The sequence below is a fragment of the Rhopalosiphum maidis genome, chromosome 4 (genome assembly GCF_003676215.2).
Source record: "Rhopalosiphum maidis isolate BTI-1 chromosome 4, ASM367621v3, whole genome shotgun sequence".
Classification (NCBI taxonomy): Eukaryota; Metazoa; Arthropoda; class Insecta; order Hemiptera; family Aphididae; genus Rhopalosiphum; species Rhopalosiphum maidis.
Window position 1 is genome coordinate 31,916,352 of NC_040880.1, and position 15,463 is coordinate 31,931,814.

The 15,463-nt window shown below is 26.1% G+C and overlaps 1 protein-coding gene across 2 annotated transcripts in view; it reads left to right on the forward strand.

Moving 5' to 3' along the window:
• The first annotated feature begins 2,671 nt into the window (after window positions 1–2,671).
• The window catches only part of LOC113549788 (general transcription factor II-I repeat domain-containing protein 2-like), a 34,353-nt gene continuing 21,561 nt past the window's right edge, over window positions 2,672–15,463 (forward strand). Inside the window, exons 1-2 of one of the 2 annotated variants that reach the window (XM_026951246.1) lie at window positions 2,672–2,753; window positions 2,832–2,988. In XM_026951246.1, the coding sequence (XP_026807047.1) occupies window positions 2,739–2,753; window positions 2,832–2,988 (172 nt within the window). In that variant the 5' untranslated portion in view covers window positions 2,672–2,738. Of the gene's footprint in view, window positions 2,989–15,463 lie in introns of both variants that reach the window. The other variant, XM_026951245.1, reaches the window with a different exon arrangement.

Sequence of the window (15,463 nt, forward strand, 5' to 3'; positions counted from 1 at the left end):
CTTTTGAATAATAATCATTATTTTGACTTTGGTCGTAACTATTTCATTAAATATTTGTTGTACAGTTTTATTTTAAATATAAATTCTTGTGAAATCGTTTTAATATATTCTTCATTTAAGTATTATAATAATATAGTATTTTGTTTGATACTGATTCGTTTTGAAACAAAGCTTAGTTAGATACAGTGTTTTAGTATTTTTTTTTTATTTTTTCACTTTTTTGAAGCGATAAATATTTTAAGATACATAATATATTATAATACAGTTTGTCAACTTTGTACAGTTGAGTAATGAAAAGCTATATAGTTTTAAAAGTTACTAAAAACTTAAAATTAACTTAATACAAGTCAATAAAATGAAAGTATAATAATTATGAAAAGGCCAATCGTCTTTAATATTAAATTTCACAAAACATTTGTCTAACGAATATTCTCGTGCGATTAAAACATTGTAACTTAGGTATATAGGTTACCCGGGCATTTCAACTGCCGTCGATATTTCTTATCATCAAGTACGTTATTTTTGAATTCATTCTACAGCATTATAATGTTCAAACTGTGTAGACGGTTATCGACAAGTGGAATACCAGTTTATGTCATAACGGCAATTTAATTAAATTGTACCAACGAATCGGTTAATTAATTTGTATCTAATTTCGCGCAGTCATCGGTTTTTATGCGCATATATAAATACGCACAATACGTAGTCGGCAAGTCGAACAGTTGGGAAATGCTGTTGCAATAAGAAGGAGTATAATAATAATCCGAGTATGTGCTAAAGCTATTTGAATAACACTAAAACGGGTACGGCGCGCGGTGGTGGCGCATCGGTTTCGGAACGTTTCGCTGGCGGAGAAGGGTCACGGGAATTGCGAGCAGTAACTCAGCGTGAAGCGCAATAAACCCGATAATTGTCAACTCAGTTGGCCCATTGCCCCTTATAGTCTTACCTCGCGTGTACACCGAACAGAGTGCTTTGCGCAATCGTTTCGAAAAGAAAATATGTCCGTGAAAATATTTCATATCCTTACCCGCCCCGAGAATTTGATTTTTCTATTATTTTACTATCCGGACAATAACGATTTTGCATGTCTCGATCACACCCGCCGCGCAACAAAATTCATGTGGTCGAGCCGCTATTAGCAATCAGTCATTAATAATATAAGCACTTAAAAGAACGTACGCCAACACCGGCAGTTGTACGTTGGCGTACGACGCGTGTTTTTATCAACCGCGTTGAGACCGAAGTGAATATGTACATAGGACGTTCCATAAAGAATTAACTGACTTAGGTCATAGTATACATTTTTTACAAATCGAAAAAACGTGGGTTTTTCGTGGTTTTATTCTTGTTTTGTACGATTATACGATTGTCAATAGACGACTCTAGAAGTGATCGATAAGTTCAAATCGAAATAATGAGTTACCACTTTGGTATGTTCTACTATGGCGACAAGGTAACAGCAGTAGCTACCGCAGCTATGCTAATGCGTGCTTAGTATAGGAATTCAAATGCCGTCTGTGTATCGTTCGTGTTAGGCTGGTTGGGGGGGGGAGGAGGTGGTAAAGAGGAATAAGTGCACGCAAAATTACAATCATAATTTATTTTCATAACAGTATATTCAGTAGACAGTAAGTAGCATGCTTAATTCGTTTTTATAATTTCTCTTTCTAATAAAAACCCATATCTCTTCAAAATCAGTTCAAATCTTGTGAGACATCACATATATTATATTATATAAGAGATTTTATCCTATTACGTTTTTAGTTCAGATCTTAACACTCTTTCTGTACTTATTGCGAACCGATTCGACCGTTTTGTATAAATTAAAATAAATGTATTACCAATGGTATTTATTATATTTTATAATGTCCGTCTAATCATAAAATATAAATTAACTTTATACGGCTTGAACTGTAATGAAAGAATTGTATTATAATACGGTATTAACTATGTATTTGTATGATGTATTAACAATAGTTTTGTATAAAATAAAAATACAAATTTCGTGTGGGGTATTGTAAAGTTTATATCGAATACATTATGTATTATTTGTGTGACAAAAATAATTCAGAGTATCTGCAGTGTTTTGAATTTTCGTTGTATTCAAGTTTTGATTTTTTTTTCACAATTATTATTTTGGGGTTTGTGTAAGGTTTGATCAACAAACAACGAACAGTTTTTTTATTGTTGATTAAGTATTAAAAGGGAACTCTTATAATATCTCGAAGTTATTATTCTGTACAGTTTGTTACTTTTATTTTTTTTTCTACCAATATATATATGAGTAGGTATCGCTTGACAGATAAATAAAATAAATAATTAAAAAAAAATTAAAATTAGCAATAACGGCACTTAAATGAATTAAAAAAAATCATAAACATATGACGGATTTCAAGATTAATAATATTATACAACCATTTTGTTTATAGTTCATTTTTCGATATTTTTCTATTAATACATACGAGTATATTAAAGCATGGGTCTTCAACCCGCGGTCCACCCTGTCATAATATGCGGCCCATTATCACATATGAAATTTAGCGTGTATATTTTCTATTTCGATAAAATTATAACGGTTAAGTCATCGCTATCGGAAATATGCGATAAGATAAATTAAATTACCTACCTAGAGATAAATGTTGGCTGTTGCCTGTTAGTTCGTAATCGACTGTGGAACGAGCATAATACTCGTTTATGTATAAAAGTTTCAATTTCATACATTTTCTTCGTAATATATGTATAATATGTCGGTGAGTAAAAAACATAAAATCTCGGATGAAAGTCGCGTTTTTCGAGAAAAATGGTCAATAATTATTTTTTTATTCGAGTTAAAAGAAAAGGCAATATGTTTGATTTGTCAAGAATCGATTGCAGTGAGAGTACAATTTAAAGCGACATTATTGTACCAAACTGCAGCAAAATATGATATGATACAAGGACAACTTCGAATTGATAAACTTGCATTGTTAATGAAAAATATACAAGGTCAGTCTTCAAGTTTAAAAAAATGTGCTTTAATAGTTAAAGCTATCTATTAAAGTTGATTTAATTATTTTCGGACAAGATTGTTATAGTCTTGAAAGATTTTTGTAAATTAGTATTTACTTATAGGTGTATATTGTATAGAAATATAAATTATCTAAAGTTCCGTTATTAATTTTCATAGAAACTTTAGAAATTAGCTCAAGTTTCATCTATAGACGTTGTATTCAGTAATTGTTCTCAAATGCAAAGATTCCCAACACTGAACTATTGAATATACTTGTTATCGAAATTCCTCTAGTTGAACATTGGTAATCATATTTTTCTGTTTTAAAATCCTCTGTATGAATTTATATTAATTTAATAGCAATTTTTCTTCTTGACTTGGACGACTAAAATAATTTTCATGTATTGTTTAATTTAATTTTCAAAATATTACTAGAACGTACTACTTTAAGTTAATTGAAATATTAACAAATTAATTACTTATTCTTTGTAATAATCAATATAATATTATGTCGGTTTTAATTAATATATTAACTGCGTTTAGTTTAAGTTTATGAGGCAATTTTATTTGATCGACATAATATCAGTTTAACAATGCACGGAAAAGTTTTAAATCGGATTTAAAACGAGTTTTGCAAATTCCGTGAGCATTTTTCAAAAGATTTTTACAGTTAAATATATTACTGTTAATATAGTTATGTATTTTATATTTATATTAAAATGTATTAAATTATTAAGAAAATACACATATTTTCGACATTAATCGCGTTTGCTATTACTCCTTGTTCATTGAATAGTTTAACTATATATGTACACTAGCTGTATGTGTGGGTACCGTGTACGTATTATACACGCCTAAAAAATAAAATCCTGTCGTAAATTTTCATACGAACAAGTTGGAGCATTTGGATTTCACAATTGGATTTCACATTACTTAGGCGTTTTCAAACGGAGTATAGGATGATGGTAAATTAAAACTTCCGCCCTTCTCTCACTTCGTGCCTAAGACGTTCGTCTTTTTCGCCGGACAGAATTTATGTACCACTGCTGTTTGCCAGAAAATCCGTTCTGCTCAATAGCCAACACGCAGCTGCAGTATTCCGCGAACGGGCAAAGAAAAAACGTATTATTATATTTTTATATATACATAAATATCGTATACCGTTGTTTTTGTAACTATGGCCGCGCACCTGGAATCGCAATATTTTATACCGGTGGATTTATATTATTTACTTTTTTTTTTTTAGTTATTTTCTCTAAGCGTTTCAATTAAATAATATACCTAGTTGATAGTTTGTTTGTTACGGTATTTTATTGTTGCTAATGAGATAAACCATTTTAAAACATTGATAGAGCTCTTTTGTTAAGAAAAACCTTTCAAATCTAATTTGGACGCACCTGGCACTCTGTGAGCTCTATTCACTATAATTTCAGTGCTATTTTCTGGGGTTGTGCGTTCTTCGATAACATAAATTTCGACAACGACCGTCGTATTTTTTTTTACCTTTCACGTTATATAGTGCTTTTGGGTATCGATAAAATTGGTTAAATATTTTATTGATTATATATGGCTAATAGTTATTTTTAATATTAATTTTGAATAACTGCGTGTGATAAAATATATTACGATGTTGCCATTTTCTTCTATAAACGATGATTTAGAAACTTGATCGAAAAACGTAATTGCTTATCGAAATATAAACATTAAATTATATTTATTTCTGTTTGTTATAGGTATTTTATCATTATTTTCTTAGAAAAATATTTTTGTTAAATATTACATTTTTACTTTTATAGTAGCCGTTACTGAAATCTGTTCATTTGCGTTGTTGAGTAAATTCCAGTATTAGAACACGAAATATTTTAAAAATGAATGTTCGTAATATAGTGGCACTTTATTTCGCATCTCTTAAGTTTTAAATAATTGATGTTGACACGAGTATTTGCATAATGTTTACAAACCATATATACCATCTGACTGTGTATCTTTTAAGTTTTATGTTTTAAATAATGATACAACTTTTTTTTGAATGTTTAATGTTGTAAATTTAAAATAAATATAATGATACAAGTTTTAATTAAAAATATTGTTAAGTACACTAATTAAATACAATCTATATATTATGCAAAATATATTTCATAAGCATTAAAAACTCGATTAATGATAATTTTAGATTCTGAGTGATTTTGTGAATAAATTGATTTTACAATCATTGGTATTATACTATTATTATTTATTGTTAATAATACTTTGATTTTTAACTATGAAATTTTTGGATAGAAAAACAAATCTAATCTATTATTTGAATTTTTCACCAAATGTTTATTTTATTTATATGGTATAAATAAAATAATGGTTTTGATACTTTTTGAGCTATTTATCAGATATTTTATTTTTTTTTAATATTTCTTTTATGAATTTTAATAAAAAAATATTCAATAGGTCTAAATTCCGACATATTATGTTGTTTTTATATTTTTTATAAAATTATTAAATATACATACAAGTGTTTTGTTGTAAAAATTTATAATTTAAAATTTATGTTCAATTTAATGTAATTTAGTTTGATTGATTGTAATTATAATATAATATTCCTCATAAGTATTTCATATTGTACATAATAAAAAAATCTAAAAAGTATACAAATACGATTTATTTTTATAGATATTTAAAGAAGTTTAAATTTGAACAAAATTACGTATTTAATGATGAATAACGGTGTTAATTATTTTGTTATAAATCAAAACCGTTATTCGTTGCCTCGCGGGGACTTAAAACTTCTATCTACATTATACTAATATGAATTTTATAATATACGCAATTACATTTTTGATTTATTTTAAGATATTATCTATTTATATCATGATTCATGGTCCATGAACTTATTTTTATTGTTTTACAGTATTTATAGAAATATATTATTATATTTTGAATTATGTAAGCTGATATAATATGGTATAATTAAATACTAATACAGTATAATAAATGTAATATTTTGATACAATTTATTAAACTACCTACTATTATAATAAAATCAAAATAAATAACTTTAATAGTTATATTAAAAATATATATCATGAAACAATTTTAGTGATATAGACTGATAAGCCATCATACCCACTCAGAATCGTTTTTCGTATACAATTATATCATGTCATTAAATTAATTTTTTTTTTACTCCTTTTAATTAATATCGTCGACAATGGCTATTAGTTAAAATTTACATTTATAATTTTTTATTACATACATTTTTTTTTCTAATTTTAATTGTAGAATTTGATTTTGTTTAAAAATTTAAAAATTTGTGTATTGGTGACTGCGTTTGGTCCGAGTGCTGTGTCTAAGGTATTGGGTATGTTGACGTTTCTGAATTCGTCTTAGTATTGGAGGCATTCGGTGACTATGTGGTCGACTGAGAGTATAGTTCCATAAGAATTGCACTCTGATTTTTCTTCTTTTGCCTCGAGGTATCCATTTGTAAGACATGTATGGCCGATGCGGAGTTTGTTTATAATTACCTTATCCCTTCTATTAGAAAATTAGGCCAGCTGAAAATTGTGTTTTTTTAAATTTAATTTTAACACACCCATAATAATGATCTACTTGACACCTAATGTACATCAGAGAGGTGCTCACTTGCAATTTGCCTACCTTTTCTTAAATTAAAATCAGATTTGTAAATAATTCAAATATGATAACAGTAAATATTGTTAATTGTTAGTAATTTATACAATAATTAGATTTTAAATTATATTTATTATTTTATTGGCATTATTTTTATATTAACTATAAAATAACTGCGTTTATTTTTTTCCAAAACAATGTCTGAGTCTCAAGTCGAGCAATTATTTTTATTATATTTATAATGTTACTACTAATTACTATTATTTACTAACTAAATGATGCTTATTTCATTACCTTTACCATGTAAAATATTGTATAGTATTTAATAAAAACATATAAAATGTATAGATCTTGACTCATGATCTTGAAAAAATAGTTAAAAGTTTTCATAGTCGACTGATGATATTTATTTAATCTTGTTTTAAAGTTAGTTGTAAAGATATTAATTCATAAAAATGTGTATTTGTTACACAAATGTTATATCTTTGATATTTTACCGAAATAGTCTAATGAGTTTTTAGTGACAATGAAATTAAAAACGACTTACCGTATAGGATGAACATTTTTGCTTGACTGCTACAAGATATATTTTTGTAATAAGCTCGTATAAGAGTAATCTTTGGACGTCTTATCTCGTGACACCGAAAATAAATTAACTGATGGCTCAGCTAATTTGTTGGTTGATATAGTGCGTTGGATTATTTTTGTTTTTCCAGTAGAACAGAACGATTTAATAATAAGAAAAAACTACTAACATTTAAAACTCTGTCGCAGAAGTCTATTAAGTCTTTTTTATTTTAAATCTATTTAGGTTTAATTATATTTTGTTGTTCTAAACTGCTCTTTGACGTTTTATTTTTTTTTTATATTTTGTTGATTTCTAGTAAGACAAATAATTGTAAGTACTTTTGTTTATCAGTCAATCGTTGGCTGTCTTTGAACATTGTAGATGCCGAATGAATCAATCCATTTTGAAATCGAGTCAAAACGATTTGAACGGATATAATATGATCTACTATATCACTATAATAATTAGTAATGAAAACTGAAGTACAAATGTATCTGACGACTGGACTCGCAGTTTTTTTTTTTAAATGATTTCAAACGAAAAATGGATTTATATTCTGAAAAGTCGATTCAGGAATAAAATTTTTTGTTGGGTTGTTTCGATAAAAAAAAAAAAAAAAATGTTTTATTGCATTTGTAAACATTAATTTTTTAGCGTAACTATCGACTCCCAGAGTGCTCACGTATCTAACACATGTTGTTGATAGAAAATTAAATGTTTTACCGATTTGGTCGAGTCCTCGTTAGTCGTTGTCTGGTAAAAGTGGTAACTAGTTACGCGTAACGTTTAGTATATTTTAACATTTCGTTTTTCATAATTTTATCACCGGTAGAATTATAATGTTTAGTAAATATTATATATTCAATGTTTGATGACCAATATTATTGTATATTTAGGCCCCCATATTTTTTAATTTATAAAAGGGCAAGTAGTATTAGTAGTTTTTGCAGTCGAGTTCTACGAAAACATTACGTTAATGTAAAAATCGTTGATTGATTAACATACGTTAATTGGTATACCTAATTGATGTATTATTGTTTAGTATGGAATTTATGCGTGGTTCGTGTTTTGAATATCCCCGCCGTACTATACATAGTTAAAATATAATATTCAAACAACAGGTCACGTACGCATGGGTAGGTATAATGAGATTTTAAATAAAACGCATTAAAATAGAATTGGCGACTTGTTCATTTTTATGCACTTTGTGTTCTTCATAGACTTTTGATATCAACTAAATATTATTGTACCATTTGTAAACTTATCTGTGGTGAAACTAAAATAATTCTTGTCTTATAGTTATCATTATGCCATTGCTGTAATCAGTAACTTAAATATTTCCGCGTATATTATCACGTTGTATTAACTATTAATTAGTTTACATAATATCTATACACGTTAGTGTACTGTAATTGCCTACGTCACGGGCGTCGATGTTGCCGTCAGATATTACCCTCAAATAATATTACTTGATGGGGTAAGATTTTCCTAGGAACATTTTATTCCCGGTAAAAGTATCCTTGGATATTTATACCTCTCTTGATGGTAATAGTTTCCTTGGATAAACAGACCCTCGTTAAAATTTCCTAGGATAATTGTATCTCTTCAGTAATATTACCCTATTAAACCGATTAACGAATATAAAATAAATAGAATTATTATTATTAAAAAATAAGTTGTTTTTTAAGCAGAAAACCTTAAACATAATAGGTATTATACAGTATACAGTATACACTGTACAGTTACAAATAAATATTTACTTTTTGTATAGTCTAACGCACTGTACAATATATATTAGAAATGTATATGTAAATAAGTAATATTTAATTTGTGGAAATGTATCATAATATTATAATTGTTAATTTTCCTTCATTTATTAGTATTTTATTTTTGATAAATCTATTGTATAATTGAGGTACCTTAATTTTGTTATCTATTCAAGTAAGATTTACGATGTATGATAATAATATTTGCAGGGATTTGTCTAATGGGTTTAAGCAAGAACATTAGATTGTAATCAATACGAAATTTTGCTTGCAAAAATACTATCATTTTAATAGTAATTTAACCCTTTTGTCAGACCGGCTACTCGAGTGCTGCGTATGTGTGTGTTCTATTACTACTATCTATTTACATCTAAAAATTAACTTTAATTTAAAAATATATAAGTCAATAAAATAAAATAGTTTATGGATGTGTTGTTTTTTAGCATAATTTTTACATTTTACTAGCATTGAATGATTCAATGCGAAGAAAAAATAAATTTGAACAATATTTTTACGTTTTAAGGAAAGATAATTCAACAAAACTATTTTTAAATATATGTTTAAACTTAATATGTATATTGTTTTCTTTATGGAACATAATAACTTAGATTTATTTTTAACGGGGTTCAAAGGTCTAATATTTGCAATAGTCAGCTTTATACTTTTATCAGAAGTAAAAATATTATTTTGTATCAACTATCAATAAATGTATACTAATATTAGTTCAATAAAAATATTGTTTATTACCCTTAGATTTATTCAAAACTAAAATTATGCTTATATTGGGACTATCTAAAATCCTAACTAAATAAAAGTATTTTTTTTTTCTAAGTTTCAATAACAATATAATACTATCATATTTATCAACATTTGTATTACCTAGTACTATACATAAATCATATTTATTATTAAAATTTTAAAATTTATTAGTTTTAAATTTTTATTTTTTATTTAGATGACCCTTGGTGGCTAGGGCATTGTCAAACACTTTTCACTTTTATGTTAAATTTGGGGAGTTTCTCTATATCTAATAATAATGATATATTAAGTTAACCCTTAACCCAATATAATAACAATAATAAAAATGGTTTTGAATATATGTTTACAATACATGTTAAAATTGACTTTATGTTTATATAATATAATATAAACTTATTAATTCCATTTTTTTTTTGTGAGAAAATTATATAAAATAATGATTTTTTCATTAATTATCAATAATATTATAAAGTTTAATGTATGGATTTTTATTTGAGTATATTTTGTGCATATTTCAACGGAAAAATGTATGTTCAACATTATATGAATAATTTATGAATACAAAAATGTATATATATACATTTAATTTGATGTAGTCGTATACTAATATCATAGAATACTGTTTAACAGCCACTTTTAGTTTTAATCTCGTCTAGTTTCTCATCTAATTTCCATTAATGTTGTGTTATTGAGAACGAATGAAGTATAACTATTCAAGTCAATATATATATTTATCCGAAAACTAATCAGTTGAATAGGTATACTCATTATCATATAACGTATGAAATTCAATATTTGTGTGTATTATACATTTATAAATAGGATATTTACATACATAATTAATTAAATTTGATTTGTATAAATTAAGTTCAAAATATTACTAAAATTATGTAATAATTATGTTTCTTATATTTATTGAATTTAGTTTTAATAATGTAAATGTTAAGTTTTAATGTATAATTGTATTTTAGCTTGAATATTAATTCAATATAAAAATAGTAAATATTGTATAAATTATTATCCAATGTAGTAAGGTCTACTGTACTTAATGTTTTTTTAAGTGACTAAAAGAAATAATATGAATAAGAATAATGCCAAAATAAATACATATATTTTTAATAAAACAATAAAAAAAAAATCAAATCAATTTTAAAATCGAATGGTTTTAAAATATCAGAAGTGTAGGAAACCAACAATAGAACATTTTTCAGCCAATATTGTTTAGTTATAAAAATATTTTATAAATAATCAACTGCTAGTAAATTAAAAAAAAAAAATTATGATAATAAATAATAACAATTAAGTATATTATAGTATCTATTTAAAAATTTGGGGTTATAATGCAATATTATGTGTTTATAAAAACTATTTATATTATATGATAACTATTTATTGTTGGTTGGTTCATTAAGTGAAAAGCTTTTGTAGTTTTGATTTGTGCGTGTTTGTATTTTTAAAGGAGAATATTTTAGTAATTCAAGTTAAAACAAATGTTTAGTTTTTAATGTAGATCAATCTTTATTTTTTTTTTTGTAAAAACATTTTTGAAACATAATATTATATTATATTAATGCTCAATAAATAAACTATTACGAATCGTTTAAAAATAATTTTTCTATTATGATGTACGAGTAAGGAAAGGTTTGTATAAATATTTTATTAAAGATGAGTAAACAAAATGAGATGTCCTGGGAATAGAATAAAGTAAATTTTGTATTTAAATCAGACCTTTTGTAATGTTTTGTCACTGTAGAATTTCCGTTGTCCTTTTCATGTATATTACTTCAATTTTTATTTGTGAATGCGCTTTATGACCCTTCATCTCCCTCCCTATCAACGTTTCCACTATAACCCATACCTTCGATATCACAGAGGACAGTTTGAATTCCTCTGAGTATTTGCTTGAGGCGACTCTGAAAAGGTTCAGACCTTTTGACAACTAGGACATTGAATAACGTTCTGTTGTTACCGACAATTACATGCAACATGATAATCACATACTAAAAACTAATTGTACAAAACCATTGAATACTAAATCGCAAGTTGAAGTTTACGTTGCACGTACTATATGCATCATACATTATAATATATAATATACCTATAGATAATAAGATATACACTATAATTAATATAACTATTGAGCAATTTACGGGGTTTCGCCAATGGGTGAATTTCCTTTCCATAATTTTGTTTATTGTACAACGTGCAAATAGGTACAGATTGTAAACCTAAAATTTTGTTTTATATTTTATGTAAATCCACTAAAAATCAATCTAATGGAATAGGTTTAAATAGTTTTATTATTGTTATTTTTATTATTCTAATCCATAGAATATAAAAAAAAATTTGTATATATAAAATATACATATATTTAAATAATTATGGTATCGAATATCGACACAGTACTCTATGTTTTCTCTATGTTTTGGTATATTTTAATTTTCAAAAAATGTATTTTTTATTAAGAATATTTAAGATAGTATAATAACGTTTATTATACAATGTAAACAGGAGAATATTTGAATGGTATTAAAAAGGTGGTCGAATAAAAAGTAATTTAGAATATATTTATTAACAATTTTATTTTATAATTATCTTGAACATTTATAAAAATAGATTAAAAAAATTATATCTGCAAAAAATCAATCTAATGAAATTTTATGTATTTTAAAAAATGTCAAGTTTATTTGGCTAGTATATAACAAATACAATTAATACATAGTGAATACAATTTAAACTACAATCTGCAAATCTGCATTGTATCTATTTTTAATATATGCAATATACACCCATAAGTATATAGATATATTCGTAGATTATAGTGGTATATAATTCTTTAGTTATGCTCTGAATACATGTTTAGTGTTTACTCTAAATGCGTATAAACTATAATATGTATATATATCGTATACATAATTTATAATACATGGATTTTTGTCATTTTGAATGACATATTGACTTGACTACGAATTTAAAACTTGGGAATTCATGAAACATTGATCATAGTGGATTTCGAACCCAATCAAAGCTATCATATAGAAAAATAAAAACAGCAAAGAAAGTTAGCTATTTTTTTTTTTTTATTTCATTTTTTTTTTGTCCTCGTATGAGATACGTCTCACGTACGGATGAAATTTCCAAACTTTTTCCACCACAGAAATATAAGTAACAATTGAACAAGATAAATAAAAACAAAAATGTCAAATTCTGAGTATCTTCGAGTATTTAGCTTTTGTTTTTACTACTCGCAGACTCGATAAAAATGTTTAGCGGCTAATGTAGGTCGTTGGGAGCAATCATGACATGTCAAAACAATGAAAATAAAAACAAATACCTTATCTAGTTTGGTGTGGTGGGTCCGGAAATTTCATTTTCGTCCTTCTGCCGCATGGAACTCGACAACCATTTTATTTAAACTCGTCTAAAGCGCTTAAAACCTACAAAAATCTACCCACATAAATCAAATTTCCCAGCCCTTCCCGTTTTCCCTTCTTTTTTTATAACCCAACACTGATAGTAAATTCTGATAAATTCATTCCATTCTCTTTTAATACCTACGTATGTGTGTACAGTATATTATATGAACACCGGTCGGTTTAGAATCTCACAGCTGCTGCTGCAAAAATAACTTAACGACCGACAAAAAAAAAAAAATGACTAGCGTGATTTTTGATCTAATCATATTATAGTATCACGTGATTTACATTTTATTCGCCTCCCCCCCATCCTTCAAAAAATAATTTCGTGGACTCACGGAATCGATGCCTGCACTATTAACGAACACAAAAATATAACCTGTAAAATAGTATTATTAATAACTTTGGGACGGTTTCACGTTATTTTAATCGCAAACGTCTTATCATATTATTTTATTACGAGTAGTATATTAGTTTTAGCAACTCATTTTTAGTGGCATAATATTATATAATAAATAATATATGCTTTAACAGACACTATCAGAGATATTACTTTTTTTAATTGTGGTCACAGAAGTATGATGATACTCTCCATTAGTCCATTACCACTGAATGAATGATGGTGTATCGTGTACCTATATATAACCTACACGGTTCGTCACTTTTTTCCGTGTAGCAATCGGTAAGATTTCCAAAACTCGGTGTCATTGTCAAAATAAATATTTACACAACGATGATATTCGATTAGCCGTTGATTCAAATTAAATTTTATAATACTGATAATAATGAGTATAGTTAATATTATAAAACATATAAAATTAAAATAAATCTTGAAATGTCATTATTATATATTGTTTACTCTTTACATTTCGGAGAATGGCATCATTATAGTTTTTAACTATATATAATTTAAAATGTATATATGATTTGTTAGAAGAAAAAAAAAGTATACGAGAGTTACATAATTATTAAATATTCTATAATTTTTCGAGGGTTGACTAAGTAATTATAATTTTAAAACTCGTTAGATACAATACGGAGGAATTCAAATTCAATTAGGAACATCAAAGGAGTGTATGTTTGCTCCCATTAATAATACGCCACATAAAAAACATGAGAGACTACACGTTGGCATGGTTTTGTTGTTGTTGTTGTTGAAAAGTTGTATCCCTAAGTAGATTCTATTCAAAATAAACTACATGAAACTGAATTATAATTGAATAGAGTAAAACTGTCGCTCAATATCAATACTTCATTCCTTTTATTTTTATTACGCTACACGATACTGAAAAATAATTAATGGTTTAACTGTTCATTATTATTATCATTTATAAACAACATTTAATAATATTTTATTGTACATATATCTAAAACTATAAAGATAATGCGACCGCTGCTCTACTCGATAATAATAATATTGTAATACAAATATTTTAGAAGCTTTGACCAAAATTACTAAACACTAATCCGTGACGAAATATCATCAATTAATGTACATTTGAAATTGATAACAGATAATTGAATATTAGTAAAAAAAAAATGTTGGTGATCACAATTTTTTTTGTCATGGGTTCCTCGACAAATCCATTTTTGTTCTATCTACTTTGTTTACGAAAACTTTTTCTTCTTTATCTTCTTCTTATTTTTATTATTACTGTTACTGTCATACAATATTGGTTCTATTTCAGCGTGCGTTAAAAATAAATTTGAAGTTTTTTTTTTATATATATATACAATATGATTATCGAGAGGGGTAAGTGGGAATTTCATTCATAGCATAATATGTAGTAGAAATTATTGATCTTTTAAACCTATATAATATAATATGCTGACTTAGTAAATCTATTCGAATAAGACGAATACAATACGACCTTATGATATTTTCTCATGTAAATCAAAGTTAGTTATCGACTAGGTATATTAAAATTGATTAATGTTTACTACCGTAAAATATAAAAAATATTATGTTTGAGGAATTTTATGAATGCATTTATATTTTAATCAGTAGAGTATAATATTATGTAATATAATTAAAGTAAAATGATTGATGAATTTAAAATGTTATCAGAAAACACAATATACCTATGTATTCAAATATAATTTCATTTTAATATGAAATTTAAAAATGTAAATTATATTATTAATCGAAATCAAATTAAATGGATATAAAGTATTTGATTTAAATTTAAAATCATTATATTTCCGTATGTACTTAAAAATGTATTGGACCGTGGTTACCAATACCAATATATCAGATAATTGTTCATACATATTTGGTCCTATACTTCATTATTTTCCGACTGTAGTCGATAGATGAAATGTATTATCAGGTATTTTA